At 41.5% G+C, this 23,040-nt stretch overlaps 1 protein-coding gene and 1 non-coding gene across 5 annotated transcripts in view; one reads left to right on the top strand and one right to left on the bottom strand.

Annotated features, from left to right (window-relative positions):
- itprid2 (ITPR interacting domain containing 2) overlaps window positions 1-21,110 on the top strand; it is a 51,098-nt gene extending 29,988 nt beyond the window's left edge. For 2 of the 4 annotated variants that reach the window (XM_085249049.1, XM_085249050.1), the window contains exons 11-22: window positions 5,975-6,082; window positions 7,659-8,025; window positions 9,421-9,604; window positions 10,206-10,251; window positions 11,476-11,561; window positions 12,190-13,977; window positions 14,102-14,161; window positions 14,511-14,635; window positions 14,729-14,840; window positions 15,346-15,411; window positions 15,547-15,891; window positions 17,515-21,110. In XM_085249049.1, coding sequence (XP_085105175.1) covers window positions 5,975-6,082; window positions 7,659-8,025; window positions 9,421-9,604; window positions 10,206-10,251; window positions 11,476-11,561; window positions 12,190-13,977; window positions 14,102-14,161; window positions 14,511-14,635; window positions 14,729-14,840; window positions 15,346-15,411; window positions 15,547-15,891; window positions 17,515-17,622 — 3,395 coding nt within the window. In that variant the 3' untranslated portion in view covers window positions 17,623-21,110. The remainder of the gene's footprint in view (window positions 1-5,974; window positions 6,083-7,658; window positions 8,026-9,420; window positions 9,605-10,205; window positions 10,252-11,475; window positions 11,562-12,189; window positions 13,978-14,101; window positions 14,162-14,510; window positions 14,636-14,728; window positions 14,841-15,345; window positions 15,412-15,546; window positions 15,892-17,514) is intronic. The other 2 variants (XM_085249051.1, XM_085249052.1) reach the window with 2 other exon arrangements.
- Window positions 21,111-22,053: 943 nt separating this feature from the next.
- trnag-ucc (transfer RNA glycine (anticodon UCC)) lies at window positions 22,054-22,125 on the bottom strand. The gene has a single exon. It is a non-coding gene; the product is annotated as a tRNA-Gly (tRNA).
- Between the last annotated feature and the right edge of the window lie 915 nt (window positions 22,126-23,040).

The raw sequence follows: 23,040 nt of genomic DNA, 5'->3' as shown, positions 1-23,040 counted from the left end.
CCAAAGGTCTGCAGTGGCTCTCTTATCAATGTTTGTTTATTACACACATCAGAGCCCAGCGAACCTTGGCTGGACACTTGCACTGCCTTCATTGTGGAAATGGAGAGCACAAATGTACTGACAGCAGTCTCTCAAGTTCAGTATGATTTCAGTTTAATCGTCACAATCAGACGTGTTGAACGCTTCAGATGAATGCGAAGAAGTGAACATGACATCACCCTGACTGAGAGTCAACAGAAGACCTGTTGACTCTCTACAAATCATGCAACTCTTCCAGGCTTACGCTCTCAGGTGTTAAGAGTTCACAAAGAAGTCACAGCTTTTGACTGTTATTACTGACTGATATTATTCTGCAGATCAAACCGATGTAATGAGAAACGTTGACAATTTTAGTAACATACAAAAACAACATACAAATGGAAAGAAAAGCTTGTATTTGCCTTGAACTGGTGCAAAAAAAACGATAGAATTAGAAAGTGATGTGCATTCTCAATTTAAATGTTGCCACAAAACAAATGAAAAAAGTCATACATTACTTGGAAAGACCTGAATTAACATCCCACAATTAGCTGCATTAACTGTCAGTGGATCAGCAACATGATTATTAGAGATTAGAATGTGAAGAAATCATTATAGAGTATTTGAGAGCGGCTGAAGCTTATTATTTATCAGACCATGAAATCCTGCATAGGCAAACAGTTTAATGATATTTTTTCGACATAATCCAGCCATGCGGTTCTGTTCCCTCATGCGGCACTGCTAGCTGTACTTGTGTGTGTGTGTGTGTGAAAGTCTTTTTCAAATCATGGATGGTGGGTTTTTAAAATAAAGAAAAGATGGACTATTGAGCCTGTTATCAGCCCTTTGTTCAAAAGTCAGCATCCATGACGGTACACTTAGAGCTGTAGTTTATTGGATGAATATAGAAAGTCTATAGTTTTTAGCGGATTTTAGACCAGTGAAGGGTTTAACACAAATTTTGCTTGAACTGTTTGGAAATTGCGAGCGTTTTTATACATGGTCCCCCATTTCTAGAGACTCCGAAGTGATTGGACAAACAGAATTTCAAATTTCATAATTATTTTAAATATTTGGATGAAAATATTCTGCGATGTTATGCTTTAGCTCATTCATTCATTTTGGAAATGAAGTTTTCCAGAATTGAATCTGAATTTGAGGAGAGAATAGCTGCTCTATGGGCGATAAATACTAGTGATCTGGTTCCACTCACAGCCATACACGTCCATGCTATAACATTTCCTCCACCGTGTTTGGCAGATGTATTTTATGAGGTTTGTCTCGGATCATCAGCTGTTTTTTCTCCTGAGATCTTTCAGGTCTTTTTAGTGTTGCTGAGCTGATCAGTTCCTTTATTTCACGATTGTTGTTTTGGCCACTCCTAAATTTTTTGCTGTCTCTGATAGGTTGGTTTTTCAGCTTAACGATAACCTGCCTTCACTTGCACTGACAGCTCTTTGGGCCCCATTTGAAATTAGATTGAAAACCTTTGAATCAAATTCAAATATTATGTCTGCTTCATTCTGACATTAAATAAGAAGGGGACAGGCCTCACATGGCCCTCAAACTGTATCAATTACTTTTAAGCCTGTGAAAATGGGGGAAATGTTATGATATGTGCTACATATCTGGCGGTGTTTTTCAAGTATTTCCTTGCTTAATTTTGTAAGATGATACAAACTACATTCTGAAGGTCACAACGGATGAACTGAAAACATTTGGAGCATTGCGAAGTGGAAAAATGCAACAAAGAACGCCCTGAACTGTTGAAACCTCATATCAAGCAAAAGGAGGTCATGCAACACAATGGTAAACGTCCCTCTGCCCTCAACGTTTTTTGAAACATCCTTGCATTAAATTTAAAGGAAGTGTATTGTATTGTCTCAACATTTGATATTTTGCCTTGCTGATGTACTCACTGTATACAACATGTCAACTTTTGTGGACCAGGGTTGTAAATGACAGGCACAGATGAAACTTCAGAGGAGCGTTTCCTTTTTTTTTTTTTTTTTACCTCCACATACCTGGACACTTGCACATGGTAACAGTAAAAGACAGTCCAGGTCTCCAAAGCTAAAAGATTAAGTAGATGTTTATTTCAAAGCTAAATGTATGAAAGTTACAGATGGGTGTCTAAGATGAACTGCTCCTTTAACAGTTTCTGGCCCGTCTCAGGTTCCTGGAGGCTTTCTTCTTTTCCAGAACATTCTCATACTCGTCCACTGGTTCCCTAGATCCCAGACATACATGCGTGTGTTGTTGTTTGTTATGTAAGCTCCGTTCTCACCATCAGAAAGAAATCTCCAGGGATGGATACAGAAAAAGAGTGCGTGCCGTTTTCACTTAATCCTCACTTCCTGTATTAGGATCCTCAGAATGAGCATTAACGCAGAGTCAGCAGTGAGCAGGAAACTCACTCGCACAGTATTACTATCATCACACACAGCTGTATGTGTAATAGGATGTTCTATACTCATGAGTTGTGAGTGACAGCCTGATCTGCAGCTTATTTTAACCTCCTCGGACCCTGTATCCACATATGTGGACATCACAATTTGGGTTATTTAGACTAAAATACTCAATTTTGCTCTACATGGGCCTGATATCCACTTACGAGGACATTATACTGCTACTGTTCTATCAAAATTTTAAACAAATCCTCATATGTGGCTCTTATTTTTCTTAAAAACAAAAATAAGGTTAAAAAAAATATCAAAGAGAAATTAAAAATGCATGTCGTGAAAGAGTTCGGGTCTTAGGAGGTTAAAGGTGCATTAATTGGTTTTGGGTTTTTTGGGCCACTTTGGGGTAAAAACAAATTTTAGGAAAGGCCAACGTCCACATCTGCATCATTGCATAGGGTCTTTTTGCTTAGTTAGTTTATGCTAACCTTGACTGACTCAAGCTAAACGTCTTCCAGTAGCCTTGTATACTTTGTGGTTGACTACAGAGTACAGAAACTGTAGCAACTAGCCTGCTATGTATGGTTTTGCCTGAAATATTGGCTGGATGTTTGGAGTAAAATTATCATTGTTATCCACTCGTCCAGAACATGCACTGATTCAAACCAGATTAAATAAACTGTAGGTGTGAAAGCACACTGAAACAGAACCCAGGAGCTAAAGCAAGCTAAAACATCAGAGATGCTGAGTAAACTCTAAGCTACAACTTGGCTTTTGCTTTTAACTTTTTATGTGAGAGCACCATCAAATGTACACATCCAGTTATGATGTGTTTACTTTTACCTCTGATGCAGTATAAATAAATGTTGTTGTTGTTGTTTTGGCTTTGCAAGTCAGAGGTGAGGGAAATATAAGTTAGCAGATCTGTGTTTCAGGTTGTTACATAAAAGCGAGAAACAACATGTTCACATAAAGACAGGAGACAGAAGTCGGTGTTTTTATAACAGACTGATGAGTATTTAGACAGTGAGAGACAGGCAGGGGGAGCAGGGAAGACAGGAAAGTATGCAAGTCATCATCCTGTTAGAAATAAGACTGACAGCTCGACTTACACAACCCCAAGAGGAGGGAGGAGGAGGAAGGAGTGGCGGAGCTGACGTCCGTGTTCAGCTTTTGATGTTTTTCATTTCTCAGAATAGTTCTTCAATTCAAAACATTCATTTTGTTTAAAACCAGATTTTTAACAATAGCAATTTCTCTGAAGAATGAAGTCCTGCTGTGGAATCACTCCACCATTCACTCCTTTATTTCTGCTCATCTAATAAACACTTGTATAGTGAGCTCTATTTTAGAGCAAAGGCCAAACTCATGACTGTCAACTTTCATCTGTAACAGGCTGAAATTACATTTATGGAGCTTTACTGAGAATCTGATGAAAACATGTCCGTTTCATTTTTAGAGCCTAGAGCACACATTTAGCTTGTAACAATACAAAAGCAGGGGAAACTGAAAAAAAATCCATAGTTTCTGGCAGTTGCTGTTCGTGTCTCTGGTCTCCTGCAGTGTCACAGCTCTGGTGTCTGGTTTTCTGAAACTGTGAATCTCCTGAGATGATTTTTTTTATTTTATTTTACTCAGCACTATGCAGGATACAGAAATCTATACTTTAAGATCTTTTTCACTTAAAAAAGCAAATTGGTCATTGCTTTGTAGTTGGTTGATGCTTTACGCCCTTAAAAAAAAAGTGGTTTGTTCTGTTGAACAGGGTCAGCATAAATTCATGGCTACAGTCTGTCCTGTGCCAGCAGTCCAGGCTGGAAGCCTTGCACATGTCCTTTTCTTTCTTTGTTTTCCTGCTGTTCTCTCTCTCTGGAGCGGTGTGTTATGACTAGGGATGGGTATCGTTTAGGTTTTATCCGATACCAGCGTTTATTACTGGGTTCCTCTTCTTCAGAGGAGAAGACTGCTCGTCTCCTCCTCCCTTTCGTCCTCCTTTTGCTCCTCCCTCTACTTCTCAGACGCAATTATAAAAAGTTAGAAAAAAGCCAAATCACTAACACTTTGGAGTAACGCAAATATTGGTCAAACAACTACTAAAATAACTATTAAACTATTAAAAACTATTAAAAAAAAAACAAAAAACCACCTGTCAGGAGTAGGGATGGGTATCGTTTAGGTTTTATCCGATATCGGTGCCAAACCGGTATTTTTGAAACAGTGCCGGTGCTTAAACGGTGCTTAAACCGGTGCTTAAAGAATGGAAAACACAAACTTTGTCCAAGAACCTCTCATGTTCAGCTGTTTTTTTTTGTAAAATGATAACAATGTTAGCCTTTTCTGCAGCTATAGAGCATATACGGCATCACTCTTGGCTGGAAGCAGTGCTTAAACAATGGAAAAAACACAAACTTTGTCCAAAAACCTCTCATGTTTAACTGTTTTCCACTTTTTCTTTGGTCATTTTAGCCTTTTTGGCCAGGGTGAAGGGAGTATCTGCCATCAAACAAGAAGACAGCTGCATGTAACTACGACGGTGTTTGCTAGTTCACCTTACATGCATTCATGTAATAACGTGGTTAGCCTACTCAGCGTAAATTACACACGAACAACATTAAGCTACTCACGCAGAGAAGAACGGCTGCTGCTGCCATCATCATCCTCATCATTTCTGCTACACTGGCAGGGCTACGGGCCAGGACTCTACTCTTCGTGTTTTTGGGGGATGTTGCTAACTCCGGGTCCGATAACAGGCACCACACCCGCAGTAGATGTGCTCGGTGTGAGGTCTTGCAGCAAGCTATCAAATACGGCGCATTTCTCGGCTTTTAAAAAAAACGTTATGCGTCGCCAGGTGTTTCATCGGATTCGAGGTGTTACCTCCTTTGACAGTATCACAGTATCAGCTTAAAGCACTTGTTGCAGGCTGCCGAGTTTGCATATTTTGCTGTGAAGTACAGCCAGACTTTTAACCGCTTTGCCTTGGTCATTTTTAACCTGTAGCTCTGCTCTAAAAGAACGTACGTACCTGGCCCCGCCTACTATCCTCGGAAACGTAAAATGATTGGCTAGAATGTCAAAGGAGCTTGCAAAGAAAAGCGTCTGGACTTCTTTAAGTTGCTTGAAGACGTTTCACCTCTCATCCGAGAAGCTTCTTCAGTTCTAAAGTCAAATGGTGGAGAGTCCCAGATATAAACCTAGTGGGAGTGACCCCCCACAGAGGGACAGAGGGGAGGGGTCACTCCCACTAGGTTTATATCTGGGACTCTCCACCATTTGACCTTAGAACTGAAGAAGCTTCTCGGATGAGAGGTGAAACGTCTTCAAGCAACTTAAAGAAGTCCAGACACTTTTCTTTGCAAGCTCCTTTGACTACGATGACCTGGATGACTGAGAACCTTCACAGACAGATTGGCTAGAATCTAAAGTGTATCACAGCTCAGGAAAAAAAAGCACCGAAATGTGCGCTGCTTTTCGGTCTGGTTACTACCGTTTATGTCAGAACGATACCGGTACCCATCCCTAGTTATGACCGTCTTGTCTGCCTTCTTTCTCAGGTCGTTTCCGTCAGATCGAGGTCTTGACAACAGTAGCGAACGAGTTCTTCCAGCTCTACAGTCAAGTTTCTGGGCAGCCGGTCCAGCGGATCAGCACTACGGATCAAGGTAATGACGACAACAACAACAGAAAGTCCATTGAAGGACTGTTTTAGTCTGGACCGGCTGAGCAGCGCAGAGAGTCGTGCACAAACACTAATCTGACTTTTACTGCTGTGGAGGATGTTTACAATAAAATGTACTTAATATATTACAGTGGGCTTATTTAACTGAAGTCATCAGACTAGAAAAACACTGATAAAAATCACTAGCTGAATAGTTGGGTAGCCCTATACTTGATACTGAAAGCAAAGTCCATATGGTTTTTAGTCATATCTGGTCAACTTGATGCTTTAACAAGGATCACTTTACATAACAGACGATGAACAGACGATGAACAGACATTTTTAAATAAGACATGATCAGCACCCTTGCCTCCTGACTAGGGATGGGTACCGGTATCCGGTTCTGACATAAACGGTAGTAACCAGACCGAAAAGCAGCGCACATTTCGGTGCTTTATTTCGGTGCTTTTTTTTCCTGAGCTGTGATACACTTTGGATTCTAGCCAATCATTTTACGTTTCCGAGGATAGTAGGCGGGGCCAGGTACGTACGTTCTTTTAGAGCAGAGCTACAGGTTAAAAATGACCAAGGCAAAGCGGTCAAAAGTCTGGCTGTACTTCACAGCAAAATATGCAAACTCAGCAGCCTGCAACAAGTGCTTTAAGCTGATACTGTGATACTGTCAAAGGAGGTAACACCTCAAATCTGATGAAACACCTGGCGACGCATAACGTTTTTTTTAAAAGCCGAGAAATGCGCCGTATTTGATAGCTTGCTGCAAGACCTCACACCGAGCACATCTACTGCGAGTGGGTTGCCTGTTATCGGACCCGGAGTTAGCAACATCCCCCAAAAACACGAAGAGTAGAGTCCTGGCCCCTAGCCCTGCCAGTGTAGCAGAAATGATGAGGATGATGATGGCAGCAGCAGCTGTTCTTCTCTGCGTGAGTAGCTTAATGTTGTTCGTGTGTAATTTACGCTGAGTAGGCTAACCACGTTATTACATTAATGCATGTAAGGTGAACTAGCAAACACCGTCGTAGTTACATGCAGCTGTCTTCTTGTTTGATGGCAGATACTCCCTTCACCCTGGCCAAAAAGGCTAAAATGACCAAAGAAAAAGTGGAAAACAGTTAAACATGAGAGGTTTAGGACAAAGTTTGTGTTTTTTCCATTGTTTAAGCACTGCTTCCAGCCAAGAGTGATGCCGTATATGCTCTATAGCTGCAGAAAAGGCTAACATTGTTATCTTTTTACAAAAAAAACCAGCTGAACATGAGAGGTTTTTGGACAAAGTTTGTGTTTTCCATTCTTTAAGCACCGGTTTAAGCACCGTTTAAGCACCGGCACTGTTTCAAAAATACCGGTTTGGCACCGATATCGGATAAAACCTAAACGATACCCATCCCTACTCCTGACAGGTGTTTTTTTTTTTTTTTTTTTTTTTTTTTGGTTTGTTTTTTTTAATAGTTTTTAATAGTTTAATAGTTATTTTAGTAGTTGTTTGACCAATATTTGTGTTACTCCAAAGTGTTAGTGATTTGGCTTTTTTCTAACTTTTTATAATTGTGTCTGAGAAGTAGAGGGAGGAGCAAAAGGAGGACGAAAGGGAGGAGGAGACGAGCAGTCTTCTCCTCTGAAGAAGAGGGACCCAGTAATAAACGCTGCCAAAATCCTCACGAGAAGCATTAGCAGACGCAACTTGTTCTCGTCCAACTCAGAGTCGACGGAAGCCCAAACGCCTAACCAGCAAATGCTAACCAATGGACATGAAGCTCCTGCTGACGCACCAGCGTCAGCAGAACAGGACGGATCCAGTACCAACTCTCACCACCAGGCAGAGGTGGTTAGCCCAAAACACATGCGCAAGAAAGACAACTGTCCCCTCGCGACAGTTACAGAGGAAACCAGTGGGGATGGAGAGACAGGTTCCCTAACAGACAACAGGTATCATTACTTAATGCATATAAACCAGTTTGAAGTTGTGGATGACACATATAGATCGATATTGAAGCCAGTGGTTCTCAAACTTTGTCAGACCTCAGTAATATCGGTCTGTCCAGTTAGGAATCATATTACATTGTGAATCCATTTCACCTGCTTTAGTACAAAGAACAGTGACAGCAGGTGTGATGGAGAGGCAACAAATGAGACAAAAGGGAAATACTTAGCAAGTGGTGCCCACAGACCATTTCTAGTTTTGCTTTTTGCTACCGTTAATCCTATAGCAAATAAGATATTAGATGGTGTCCTGGGGATCTCTTTCCAGATCTGGATCAGAGCATTAGTGAGCTCCTAGACGGTCTGTCTCTGGTTTCAGATGCACCATAACATCTCAGATGTTCTCAATTGGATTCAGGTCTGAGGAATGTGACGGCTAGTCAGTGCCATCAGTTACTGTCATTCAGGAATTGCAGACATGAGGCTGGGCATTGTCCTGTACAAGGAGTAACCCAGGTGTCACTGAATCATCTCAGGTAATAGATGTGAGGATTGCATCCCCGCACATAACTGCAGTCAGAGTACTCCTAGCTAGCATGTAAAGATCTGTACCACTCTCCAAGAATAGGCTTCCAAAGACCATCATTAACCATCATAATCGCGCTGGATGATGATGCAGGCATCATTTCACATCTGGTATTTCTGGTATTCATGATTCAGTATTGACTCGTGGCCTTATCCCTTGCCCACAGAGACTCCTGCAGATTATCAGAATTAGCCTGTGCTTATTTTTTACTTCTGAGAATCAGATTAAAAAAAAAAAAAGAGCTAGTATTTTTTCTAAAATGCCACAATTTCTCAGTGCAAACATTAGCTATCTTCTACAGTGAATAAAATATGAGTTTGAGATTTGTGAGTCAACGTATTCTACTTTTATTTACATACAGAGTATGAACCCTTTTTGTAATTGGGTTTATAAATAGAAGTGACTAGAATGACTAACAAGAAAGTTTCCATTTAAAACTATTCCTCTGAATGACTTAAAATGTATTATTCACTGAATCACACAGAAGAAAAATATTTGTAAAGTACCTCAAATTTGGGATGTAATTTTTGTCATATTAGCATCCTGGTGCTACTCATAGCATCCGTGTTTTAATTCAAAACACGTAAGCTGCTGTTAATCTCTCTCATGTATTTATTAATAACCGATATCAGACTCTTCATGAAGTATGAAACTTCACTGCCAGCTTGAATCCATGCATCCAAAGCTGCAGTACTCATACATAAGCTCCCACTGTCCCAGTTTGCTCAGACGTCAAGCTAAGGTTATATAAATAACTGAATAACAAAATATTCTACCAGTTACTTCTCAGTTGACTAACTTCTACTTCCCATCAGACCTGAACAGCACACCACCGACCCAGACCTTCAGTCAACCAACCAGGGAACAGGGGAAGGCACTCAGGTGGTTAAAGAGGTGGAGAAAAGAAACTCCACCCCAGAGAAAGCTCCTCACACCCTGGCTCCGCCACGGCCGGCACATCTTCGCACAGAAAATGCAGACTCTTTTGAAATAGAGGAGGTACGGGTTTCTCTGGGGGCTTCATACTCCTTGGTCAAATTAGTGGGTGACCTCTTTCCATGGGCATGTTACAATGTTGTCACCAACTACTATTTAGCTGTTCCTGTGTTTGTGATGGTGTCCCAGGTTACCAAAGCCATTTCACATTTACATGTATGCTGTCGGTTCTCACAGACTGGTTCCCTTGTAGGCTGTTAGCCAGTGGGCATGGCTTGGAACGATACTCTAGGATTCAAATTCATGCAAATAAAGACAAAAATCCTCTACTTACTGTAATACGCTGGCAGAAGTGAAATTTTATGCATATTTAGGCTATACTTTAGACCTCAGAACCAGCTGTTCACAACAGCTTACGTCATCGGGGGGGGTAGAAAAACCAAAAAACTCTTGAAGACAGAAAAGGGACACATGGGTGTCAGGTAGATGAGAACCCGTGTCCACTGGTCTTTGCAGCTTTAGAAAAACGAGCTTGTTGACACACGTTGCCTGAATCTGCTCAGTGAAGCGGAGTAGTTGGTAAAAAGCCTGAGCTTTTATTTAGGGGAAGGACTCTGTTCAGTTCTTTCTTTCTCCTAAAACTCAGCCTGTTTTTGTCCTGTAGATTAACGAAGACGAGGCTAACCCACACAGGACGTCTAGATCGGGAGGTGAGCGCTGACTTGAGTTTCTGAGTGACCTTATCGTTTCACTTGCATTTTTCCTTTAAGCAAGCAGATGGTCATGTTTGTATTCAGTGCTTTTCAGTAAAATGCAAATGTGTACTGTGTCTGTGAGGGCTGACTGACTGAATGCATTTCATTCCTTGTGGAACACTCACCAAGATACGTTTGAATAATACAAAAATTTCATTGTTTAGATCAGGGGTCTCGAACTCCAGGCCTCGAGGGCCGGTGTCCTGCAGGTTTTAGATGTGTCCTTGATCCAACACGGCTGATTTAAATGGCTAAATTACCTCCTCAACATGTCTTGAAGTTCTCCAGAGGCCTGGTAATGAACTAATCATTTGATTCAGGTGTGTTGACCCAGGGTGAGATCTAAAACCTGCAGGACACCGGCCCTTGAGGCCTGGAGTTCGAGACCCCTGGTTTAGATCGTTTTACTTGAAAATGACGCTTTGAAGAAATCCACGGCTGAAATTTCACTTCTTAACATTTTATTGTCTAAATATCTGTGGACTTTTCTGTCATTAACACCGACTCCCTGTTAAGGTGGATTCTGTTAGAACCCGTTATGAACATTGTTGTTTATCTTCATTGTCCATATAGTCACACCATTGTTTGTAAGAAGTGCGAGCCCATCTTTTAATCCTTAACTAGCCAGATCGAGTACATAAAACTATATATAGTTCACTGGAGTTCCAAATCAAACACTCCTATTGATGCTTGAATCTGATGATGCTTTAAATATGCAACATGATAAGATCTCATAGAAAAACATTGTTGAAATCTTAAAAGAACTCTTTCATTATAAATGGGGGGAAAAAATTGGTGGGGCTTTTTTATTTATAGGATTTCTAACAGAACGTCAGAAGGTTTTGTTTTAAATTCTTTAACTGCTTGGTAGTAAATCATGCAACAAACCAGTGGAGTGTCGTTTTTTTCCCCCAATTAAAATTCAGAGTTCAGCAGCTTCCTGCAGCCCTTCTTTATCTGCTTTGATCCACTTAAAAGCCTTGTCTTTCTTTCCATCTTAATGTGTTTTTATTCGGTATGAACTAAGAATCTCGTTTCCTTTAGACATAGAATTTCTACACAGCTTCTTGTTGCACGCTAACATGTTTTCTATGAATGATTCTGCTCTGCCACCTGCAGGACAGATCGGGTAATGCAGGAAGAAATAAAGCTGTTTATTTCCCCTTTCTCTCTTTCTAGTAGACCTCTCGAGGAGAGACAGCCTACAGTCTGACAGCAGCGGCTATGCTGAGGAGCCTTCTGCTGATCTCAACAGCCACCTTAAGGTCTGTTTGTTTGTTTCTCATTCTTTTTTTTTTAAGTCTCTTCTGTGCATCCCTCCTATTTTTCTTTTTCATGACCGTCACCTTCAGACTTATTTGAAATGAATCATGAAAAACCAGACAAAACTTAGTCAAAGCAGGAGAAGAATCACAAGCAGCGTAATCAAATGTGGCCTAGAACGCTTATTTTATTCTCTTATTTAAAGAAAAAAAAAGTACTCCTATGTAATCTAACATAAATCAGATTTAGCAAGTAGGAACTGAGCATTCAGTGGTAAGAAAGCACCAATATAAATCAAGGTGTCCTGATTGAATAAAATAGCAGCTCTAATGACTTTGACTCTAATTGGAGACTAAAACGTGTGCAAGTAATACGTCTTTTGGTCGCACATGGGAATTTTGGATTACAAAGATTACTGCAGAGCACATTTCAAAAGTGCAACCATCAGAAAATTGCAACCACAAAAATTTAGTCACTGTAACCTGAGAATTTGATTTTGTAATGCTGTATTTTATGTTTCTACTCCTCTTCATTGTGGGGAAATACTATACCCTTTCACTATTAGTTATATATTTTTCAATATTTATGATTATTTGGGATTTAAGTATAATTTGAATTAATTGTAATCAGGTGCAGGTGAGTAGTGACAGCTGTGACAGCGAGACCACTGTGACGTCGCACCCTTCACAAGACGTGGCTACTCCCCTTGCAATGGACAAGCCAGCATTTGACCTGCCAGATGGTAGAGAGGAAGAGGCGAGGCCAGGTGAAGCTGCAGAGTCGGATCGAAGTAACGGCTCCAGGGAAGAGCACATGGATACAGAGACTTCAGAGCAGATTCCACAGTACACAGCTCACCATCTGCCCAGGAGCAGGCCAGTAGAAGTACAGCAAGATGAAACTTTGGGTAAGGAGAATGTTGAGAGATGTGACCGGACTGATCCTGATCCTGATCCAGAGCCTGAGTCTGCTCAGAGTATGCCTGCTGCAGAACAACAAGCACAGCCAGAGTCAAAGGAACCCCAACATGATTCAGAGCAAGGACCAGAGCACACTCAGAACCCGACAGAAACTGAAGGAGACACAGATACATCCACAGAGAAAACGAGTGGTGAGAACAAAGTCAAAGTAGAGCCTGTGTTCTTGGATGAAGCTGAATCACATTGTCCTGTGGCTCCAGCTTCTCTGGTCCATAGTGCTTTAGACCGAGCCAAACAGTCGAACCGTACAGCCTCCCAGAGACGTGGCATCTCCATGCAGAGGTCCTCTTCCTTGCCCTCTTCACTCCTTTCGCCCTGCAAGATTGTATCATCTGTCAGGATCCAGTTTGGGCAAGGCCTGGCGTCCTGCACCCAGCCCAAGTACTCCTTTAAATACACCCCTGAGCCTGAGGACAAGGAAGAAGAAGAAGACGGAAGAGAGGAGAAGGAAGAGGAAGAAGTGGAGGAAGAACCAACCAACTGCCTGTCAACTCTGATCATAAATCCTGCCTGCTCATCTAGCTCCAAAAAAAAATCACCAGCTGTCTTTCCACCTAAGCCCATACCTCGGTATCTGATGCGGCCATCCTATTCCCTACAAAGCCCCAGCCCTCCTCCTGATTGGCCATCAGGAGTAAATGCCGAATCTTGGAGCACCCAGAGTGTTCCAGATTTGTCGTCCAATCCGCAGCAGCCTGGCCACTTCCAGCAAAACATGAATGCCTACCGAAACCAGCAAAGTTTGAATCCAGAGGAGAATCTGTTCTCTGATTCTCACCGTTCAGCTCAATACCCCTGTCCCAGTCCAAATCTTAATCAAAGATCTAACTCCAGCTCACATCCCTTCATGTCGAACCCTGCTTTGCAGTACACCCCTCCTCATCTACACGGTAGTCTTCCTAACCTCCACCATCACCACAGCCCTTCAGTGAACCACCGTTGTAGTCTAACCAGTCTCCTTCAGCCTTCAACTTCCCCAGGCCCCCAGCATGACAGCATCTCCAACTTGCATCCTCTTTCAACTCCCACATCTCCTCACCACATCCCTTCGGGTCACTTGCATCCTGGACCTTCTGGAATGTATCACCCGGTCTATAACCATCAATACAGTCACCAGCAACCCTACCAGCTCCCTCCTCAAGGCTCACAGTTTGGCTCGCCCTACTTTAGTCATCAAGGCTACAACCCGTACCTGTCATTTCCCCACCACACCCATCTCCATCCGACAGTGTCCCCAGAACACAGTCTGCATCCAGGGCTGGCTCCTCCTCCTGGCTTCCACATAGGCATGGGTTTGGCCCTTAGCCCAGGTCACAACCTCCATCCAGGGCTTCGTGATGCTAATGCTCCAGGTCCAGGACCCGGCCAGAGCCCATCTAGCACAGAGATGCAGCTAAGGAGAGTCCTGCATGAGATCCGGGGAACAGTTCAGAGTCTGGTCAGTCCTCCTCAGTCACACTGTCTTATCACCCTGTTAATTAAGGTTTAGTCTGGAGTTTGTAGTTCTTCTTCTTATTCGGAGTTTCCCTTCTTATGTTGTTATCGCTGTTCTCCTCATCTAGAACCGAGCCGATACTCCAGACATGTTCAGTGAGCCCAGAGCAACTCTGCCTAATCACCAGGTACCGTCATCTCCTCTGATGCCTGCGTAGCTTTCTCTATTTTGGCCACATAGAACGTTTGTATGTTAAATCAATAAAACAGTGTTTGTTCCCGGATATAGCCTTCAGTATTTAAATGTTGCTTTTCGATTCCACTGAAAGCAGCAAGTGTTTTTTGGTTTTTTTTTACTGGCTCATTATTTACATGTAAGAACCTTGTGTTCCATATTTACATATTTTCCATTGCATGACTGAAAACCTACACACTCTTAGTTTTCAGTGCTTGTTCTTCCAACCAGAAAGCGCTGGAGCAAACCGTTGTCACTATCAGTAAATGTGTGATTCACTGTGCGCCCGTCTCTGGTTTTAGACTTTGGCAGAGTTTCAGCAGAAGAGGCGGAGCCTGAACTTGTTCCGCAGTCAGATGATGGATCTGGAGCTGGCAATCATCCGACAGCAGGCTCCGGTCTACAATCACCTGAGCCCTGCTGACAGGTGACTCACAAAAGCAAACAGAAATGTGACGGTGCCGTGACACCGCAATGCAAAGCAAACCTGGAGAGTGTGTTTGTGTGTGTTTGTTTGCAGGCTGGAGTTGGAGCAGCTTCAATCTCTGAGGTCAGCGGTCAGAGAGGAACTGCAGGAGCTCGAACAGCAGCTGGAAGACAGACTGGAGCTGACGCACCGCACGCAGCACAGAGTAAATGCACACCAGAGGATTTGTGTAAAACAGCTATTGTCATGCTTTTTGTGTTAAATTCTGGGGGAAAAAACACCTGAAACATCAGATCTGTAAAATGGCACAAATATATGTAAAAGAAAAGTGTCATGGAAGAGTACTAAAGTACAGCGACACAACAAAGGACGTGGGGCTAAAAAGTCCCCACCGGCCCCCTCAGAATTAGCTAGGCTGGTATAAATATATAGTTAAAAAGGAGGCCTTTCATATGCTGTGACTTGTTTTCACCAGCCACCTAAGCCACATGAGGATACAGCACTTCAAAGTTTACCCCATTAAAAGTCATTAAATCAGTGCAGTTTTGCTACTGAAACTACGATATATTCCATGATACTGAAGCATAAACATAATATTTTATGTTTTTGCTAAATAATTTTGTACAAAAATTGTCAACTGATTCTGAGAGAAAAGGCAGAAGGCCTGTTATATTAGTTTGTTGTAATACTGCCATTGTTCTTTTCCTCAGGGTCTTCACAGAGACTTCAGTGTTGAAAGTCTGTCCACCGCCTCTGCGTTGAGAGCCATGGAGCCGGTCAGCGCGCACGCACGCACACACACACACACACACACACACACACACACACACACACACGCAATGTTTTTGTTACATAAAGCTGAAAATACTAATGTCTTAACCTTTTCCTGCCCGTCTTTCCTATCTGTCCAGGTGTCAGACCTCCTCAGAGAGCAGCTCTTCCTGCAGTCAGAGATCGGCTCTGACCGCCACTCCTCCTACACAAACCCCTCCCCGAGGTCAGTCAGTCCAGTGAGAGAAGATCAAGGAGGAGGAGATGGCAAACAGAAGCAAGGAATGTATCGGGCATCGATTAATATAACCCCTGCGCCCCCTCCTCGACCCAACGTACACACTGAGGAAACTGAGGAGGAGGAGAGAGCCAGTGATGGAGCAGCATTAGCAGCAGGAGGAGGTGGCAGAGGAGAAGCACCAGAGGTGGAGGAAGGAGCAGCGGGGGAAGTCAGAGTGGATAGCCTGCAGCAGCTCATCAAAGAGGTAATGGTTTAAAGCAATTTATTCGAAGCCAAGATTGAGGTCAGGAAATTCATTTGCAGCTCAACTTTTTGGGATCACACTCTGGAATTCCTGCCCGACATATCGTAGCTTTCCTCTTTGTTAAGCGCGAGGACCAGCTGCCCAAACAATGTTGTTGACTCAGTGTTGCTGCTTCTGTTATTATGTTTATAGAGGAAAAAACATTTACAAATGAAGTTACAGATGCTCGTAGGTCTCACCAGAGACTGTAATTGCACTCTCGGCTTAACAATGATTAATAAATATTTATTAAAGTCAATAATAAGTCAGTAGCAAGGGGTGTGAAGTGATGCATGAATGCATTAGCAAGTGTGACGTGTGTGTGTTGTACATGGAAAACCAAACCAAATGACAACGACAACAAAACAAACAAAGCAGCGCGTGGCTTGGAGGCGGAGTAGTCACAAATCCATAGAAGGCGGTTTAAATAGTCCTTTAACATCGAGCAGGCATTCTGGACTACACACGTGTCCTGTATCTTCACATCCGGTAACAAGGAATCCAGGAGTCAGGCTACAATAGTAGATGTAAATTTAAACAAAAGTCTTTCGTTTTCTGTCTCCAACTATTCAGTTTACAGAGAAAAGCAGCAAATATCCATAAAACATTTTTTGTCCATGGAACCAAAGACCACGAACAAAAGATGTTTGTTTGTTTGTTTCCTTCCTTTGTTTCTGGCTACACAGTCAAGAGTTGAGCAACCATTGGCTCCCTATTAAATCCAGAATCTAATTCAAAATCCTGCTCCTCACATACAAGGTCTTGAGTATTCAGGCTCTATCTTATCTTAAAGATCATATCACTGTATCACCCCAAAAGAGCACTTCACTCTCTCACTGCAGGGTTACTTGTGGTTCCTGGTATATTTAAAAGTAGAATGGGAGGGAGAGCCTTCAGTTTTAAGGCCCCTCGTCTGTGGAACCAGCTCCCAGTTTGGATTCAGGAGACAGAAATACTCTCTATTTTGAATATTAGGCTTAAAACTTCTATTTTTAATAAAGCTGGATCGGGTGAAACTTCTCTTAGTTACACTGTGTCTCTTAGATACACTGAGCGTTTCTCCTTCACTCACCTTGTAGGTTCCTATCTAGATCAGATACTATGACACCATCAGGTTCCTACCTACTGCCCATCAATACGCTAAAATCATAAATCTTTGCAGTACATATAAAACACCGTATATAAAAACTGAGTCATTTTCATTTGATTTCCAACAGCGTTAGCATGGCAGATAATCTGCTGCTAGTTGCTGATTGCAGTGGGTGGAGTTGTCCTATAAACCCTTTCTTTACAGTGGCTCCACCAAGAGTTTGACTCGTCTTATCTTTCATTTCATATTTCTTCTCATTTTTAGGAGATTCTTTTAAAATCGTCAGTTCTTTTCACACCTTATCTTATCCCCCTGTGCTCAACATTTCCAGAGATATAAAAGCTAGATAACAATAAAATGTTGTACTCAGTTTTCTGATTATATAAGGTGTCTTTGCATTAAAAGCTTAAATTAAAGGAGGATTCTCCACAACAATCTGAGGGATCAGGTCAAGTTTTTAAGCACTTTCACCTCTTCTGATTCTTGTTTTCCAGATTCGAGAGAGTGTGGCGCAAGAGGTGCGACGGGAGATCTTCAGCGAGCTCTTGGCTGCCGTTTCACCACGGCCGTCACCGCTACCCGCCAGGCAACCCCCCGTGTAGTCACAGCAACAGCAGAGCACCGCCCCTTTCAATCACAGCCTGAGAGACACCACTGTCTGTCTGTATCACTGTATAGCTGCGTAACACTGTGGAACACAATGTGTGTCTGGTACACTGTACGTCTCTAACACTGATGATGAAACATCACCTGTATGTGAATAGCCCCGCCCCCACCTGGTTGCATCTACTGTGGTGGTCTGATGCTTCTTGGCTATGGCACCCAGAGACATCAACGACATCCCTTCTTCCCTTCCCAAACTGTTGTGACCAAACAGCAGACGCACCTAACTACAACCACTGCCACTTTTGCTAGTTATGCTAGTTATACTAGTATACTAGTTTGCTCACACCTGCCAGTATGACCACTACTAATCCCAGTTCTGTCAAATCTCCTCTGATCCCAGCAGGAAATCAGATGACACTAGCAGAAGACATGTTTGGATAATTGTATTTAAAGAAATCATAGAGCTGAACTGTGCAGCTGCACATAATACTAATCACAATGATCTTGTCCGTGATCACCTTCAAAGAACAATGTAAGATTACTGAATGTAACCAACTGTGGCATCAGTGTTCAAAACCTCAGCAGTTAAAGCGTTAGTTCAGCCCAGTCGGCCACAACATTAGAACCACCGCTCATCTCGGTGCAGCGAGGACGTTGTGACAAGTGCACTGCAAACACTGCCAGGATAAACTAGGCTGCACTCCACAGCCAAACAACAACAGCAGAAAAGGATTTGGTGTCAGTGTCCTGGTGCCAGATACCACAGAACATCCCGGAGTTCATGCCCCCGTGGGTCAGAGCTGTTTTAATTACAATGATGGGCACCTAAAGCAGTGTTATGCAGATGGGTTTAATGAAGTGGCCGTTGGGTATATTTCCTCTCTTCCTGCTTTATTTTTATTTTTTTAAAGCTCTTGAATTTTCTAGAACGTCTGAAATTTTTGCTTCTGTTCCACGATGAGCATTAATTTAACTTAATTTTCTGCTGATCACAGCAGTGAAAAATGAAATTTAATAAATCTGAAAGTGAAACGGCACCTTGGTTACTCTGAATTCTCCCTGGACCTTTATTGGGAATATTTTTAGTTGTTTAAAAACAAAAAAAGCAGTGAAAACTGTTTCTGGGCATTATGTATCTGAGTATTTTTAAAGTTTTCAATTTCAAAGAGCCCATGTTATGCTCATAATATAGACTCATAATTTTATTTTGGGGGATCTATTAGAATATGTTTACATAGTGTGTTTTTTTTTTTTTTTTTTTTTTTTTTACTTAAAACACATACAAATTTTTATATATTATAGATGACATCGTATTTACTCATTCTGCACATTCCTGCAGCTTCTCTTTCCACTGTCTAAACTGTTTCCAGCTACTTGTCCTCTGACAGCTGTCAGGGAGGCCAGTGTGTTAGACAGTAACAGAAGAACCGTATGAGCAACAAACATGTGAACTTTAATCTTAGTAACTTTCCAAACCTTACAAGTTCACACATAAGCTATACAACAGACCTAAAGGAAAGGTGGGGAAAAACAAGAACAACAGGGGCGCTTGAAGCATTTTAGTCCCGGGCTGTTCAGCAGTATATAAAATAATTCATGTCTGAAGAGCAGTTGCTTCTGACTTCAACTCTGTTTCACTTTGTCACATCGTGGAGCTGCTTTGTTTTTTTTTAAATCAGCTGGACGCTTTAAACATGAAGCAGCTGCTTCTAAGCCCCCTAAACAAACATTTGAAACATTTCTTTATGGTATGAACGCCACAGGTGAAACTCTTTGGTCCTACACAATGTTGGGGTGGAGCCAGAAAGTGGATATTTATCCTCAAGGAGACTTTTTTCTATTATTGAATTAGGCAGAATTGAGCCTTAAAAACAAGGAAAATGCCCTAACAACTATTAGGCTGTACACTGTTAGAGACTGTAAAGATCTGCATTCCTTAATCTTTAATAATAGTGCTGAATTCTTTCCACCTTAAAATGACTCATTCCATGCACATTTCACCTTAATTGCTTAAAAAGGGTTTAAGTAGACATTTAAGAGTTTCTGATGCATCATCATCGCCTCCATCATCGTCGTCATAGTCCTCCTGCTGCTCTTCTTTTTCTGGTTGTGTGTTGCCTCCTGCTCATCAGATCATCAAAGATATTGAACAACCTAACTCCAATCACAGTACTTTTAATAATAACCCATTTTATGTTAGAGTACACTAAGTTTTGTTTATATGGATAACCTTGCTGTCATGGCCTCCAGCTATTTAACAAAACACAAACAAAAAACACAAAACAAGCATTTGTATTTGACAGCTATGGAGCTGCGAGAAAAGGTGTTTTGTTTCTCTTTGGATGAGACACCAGCAGCTAGCCCCTTTTTCCAGTCTTTGTGCAAAGCTAAGCTAAAGCATCCTGTAAAATCGAGGAGTCTTTGCTTCAAGTGTTTTTGTTTGGGTTTATTTCTTTATGTCGATCATGCTCGAGCAGGTGGAGTCAGCGTGCAAAGTCATGAGATGCTTACGTTCTAGATGACAGAGATTTCTGTAAGTTGTCATGGGGACCGTGATGATGATGTGGATGATGATGTATTGGCAAGTCAGAGGGAAGAGCTTAGCGAGATTTAGCTGCGTTGGCATGTTAGTTTCACTTGTGCAATAATGTAAACATATTTTTGATCATACGGAGCTCATCTGTGGATATCTTGTGATCAATGCAAACCGCATGTCTTAATACAGATAAACCTGAAACTTGCTGCTTTTATTCTGGGAAATTTGAATCTTCTGCTTGATCACAGAAGCATTAATAACCAGTTGGCAAACCTGTTTTCTTTAGCATTAAAGCCTTTGTTTATGTGGTCGCTCAGCTTTCTGCATGTACCATTAGTTATTGATGAATACAAATGTAAATGTGGGAGCTGAATGTGTTTAAGGCATCCACGGCCTAAACATTAGGTTTTATTTTATTTTTAAGTCATGTCGTTGGCTTTATGATCTTGTCGTGATTACTTTGAACTTCCACGCATACTTGCATTAGGACTGAACTTACGTCCTGAAAGCTGATCTTTGTGTGTATGGACGTACGTCCTTTGTCTTTGGAAACAATATATCTAAGGTCCAAGGTGCACTCCCTAGTCATGTGAAGCTTTCAGCAACATTTAGCATCAACATAATCATTGAGCACGTGGCTCAGATGTTGTCATGTGGCATAAATATTTAGTCCAGTCCAAACTGGTATGAATTAAACTGGTATTTGTCCTTTGATTCTCTTCAGACTTTACTGAATTTGTGTTTGCAGAAAACGTTCTCTCTGTGCTCGCTGATGAGAAATCCTTCACACACTTCTAATTCATTTTAATGTCGGACTGTGGGTGTCTACTCATTTCTGTTAATGTCTAATAATGATTATGTGTATTTTGTACTGATGTCTTAAATGGGATGCAAGGAGGGGACACTCTATAGAGATGAGAAAATAAAGATGTATTTATTTTCAGTACAGAGGAGTGGTGTACCGTGTGTTTGTGTGTGGACCTCAGAAGGATCCCATAAATACTCGATATTTAGACAGACAAGCTGAAAATTTGCCTGACAAAGACAATATTTTTGTAATTTTGCCACCAGCACAGTGGATTTGAAAACAAACAATTAAGATGTGATTGAAGTGTAGGAAATCAGCTTTACTTTGGGGATTGTTTTTTAAGATTTGCATAAATTGTTTGGGAATTATGCTTGGGAATTCCAGTTGGAACCAGGCAACTTGTGTTTACTAACACTGTGACTGCTGATAGAAGAAGCAGGATAAATTCTGAAGTGTACAGGGCTAAACCCTGTGCTCAGATTCAGCCAAACTCTATAGACAGCACTTCAGTGTAAATGGATGATGACCCAAAGCATGCTGAAAAAAAAAAACAAGTTTCTCAGTGGAAAGCAATGGGATATTCTTTAATGCCCAAGTCAGTCACCTGATCTCAACTCGGATTGTGCTATTTATTTATTAAATACAAAACTAAATGCAGAAAGACCCAAAAATAAGAAACAACTGGAGGAGACTGCAGTAAAGGCTGAGCAGAGCTTCTCAAAGGAAGAAACGCAGCATCTGGTGATATCGAGAGGATTTACTAAAGGACAGATAGTTTTGTTTAAAAGATTGTGTTTAAAAGTATTGATTCAACTTCTTTAATCAAGTAGAAGAAAATCAATAAAATCAGGCTGTGAAATGTAATCTGAGTAGGAAAGTAAAAAGTAGGTCTTTGACAGACATTTCTACCAGCTGTTTCTGTGCAAACTAACTGAACGTCATATTATTTTAATATGATAATTATAAAGTAATACTACTTCAAGGCAACGCAAACTTTTTTTAAATTTGAATACCCATTAATTACATACCATCGTATTCTTTCTGATATAAAATTACTTTCTTTCCTCCATCACAAAACGAGGCTGCGATGGCCGGGAATCGAACCCGGGTCAACTGCTTGGAAGGCAGCTATGCTTACCACTATACCACCATCGCTGTAAACACATCTGGAATCAGGCTTCTGTTGAGTCGTCAGTTTATATGGGTGTATACAAACAGCAGGAAGAGAAGAAGCATGACCAAAAATGTGTTTTGTTAGAAACCACAAGATTGTTTATCTTCTGTCAAATCCTACTAATCTTGCAGAGCTCCCTCACCAAAGTTTTGGGTTTTTTTGTTTTTGTTTTTTTTTGCCTGAATGTGAGGAATTAATTGGGATTCAGCAGGTGGAGGAACTCAAAGGTTGGTTGTAGTGGCTCAGCTCAGAGGGGAAAAGAATCACTACTCAATCATTTCTAATGTGAGCTTCAAGAGATTTTCTTTGCATACAAGCTGCGACCAGGCGTTTAGGTTCAAATCACTTTGATGTCTTAAGGCCTGCAGTGCTGGGGAATTTAAACTTCCCTCAAATATGTTAAACATAAGGTAACGGGCCTGCTGTGAAAATGAAAGGAGTAAAAAGTACAGCTATCCATGTTAACATTTAAGGAGTAAAAGTTAGAAGTTATCAGAAAAATAAAAAGTCAACGTGTAGGTACCTGAAAATTCTACTTAAGTACAGTAACTAAGTATTTGTATTTCGTTGCTTCCCACCTCTGATGTCCATGGGTTCTTGACTTCAAGTAGTCATTGACTGCAAAGGATTCCTATCCTTATGTTTAAAATGACGTTAGTCTGTTTAATTTGAGACTGAAACTGGGCGCTGTGTATATAAAAATCGATGTACTTCCTAGGGATGTTAACCTGCTATTGACAATGTGAGTCATTCCCATCACCTGGCCGACAACTGAAACCTCTGTGAGACCTTGCCCCACCCCGCCATCATGTGAGCTGTTGATGTCACATAAATGTGAATAGACTTAAACAGTGGATGCCGTAGACGTGTCCACAAATGCAACACAGGAGGACAAG

Source organism: Mchenga conophoros, linkage group LG16, assembly GCF_057382185.1.
Source record: "Mchenga conophoros isolate Kocher_MC1m ecotype Shallow Benthic linkage group LG16, M_conophoros_male_GT1.1, whole genome shotgun sequence".
Taxonomy (NCBI): Eukaryota; Metazoa; Chordata; class Actinopteri; order Cichliformes; family Cichlidae; genus Mchenga; species Mchenga conophoros.
The sequence above is the reverse complement of the archived record's forward strand: the minus strand, read 5'-3'. Positions and strand labels throughout refer to the sequence as shown.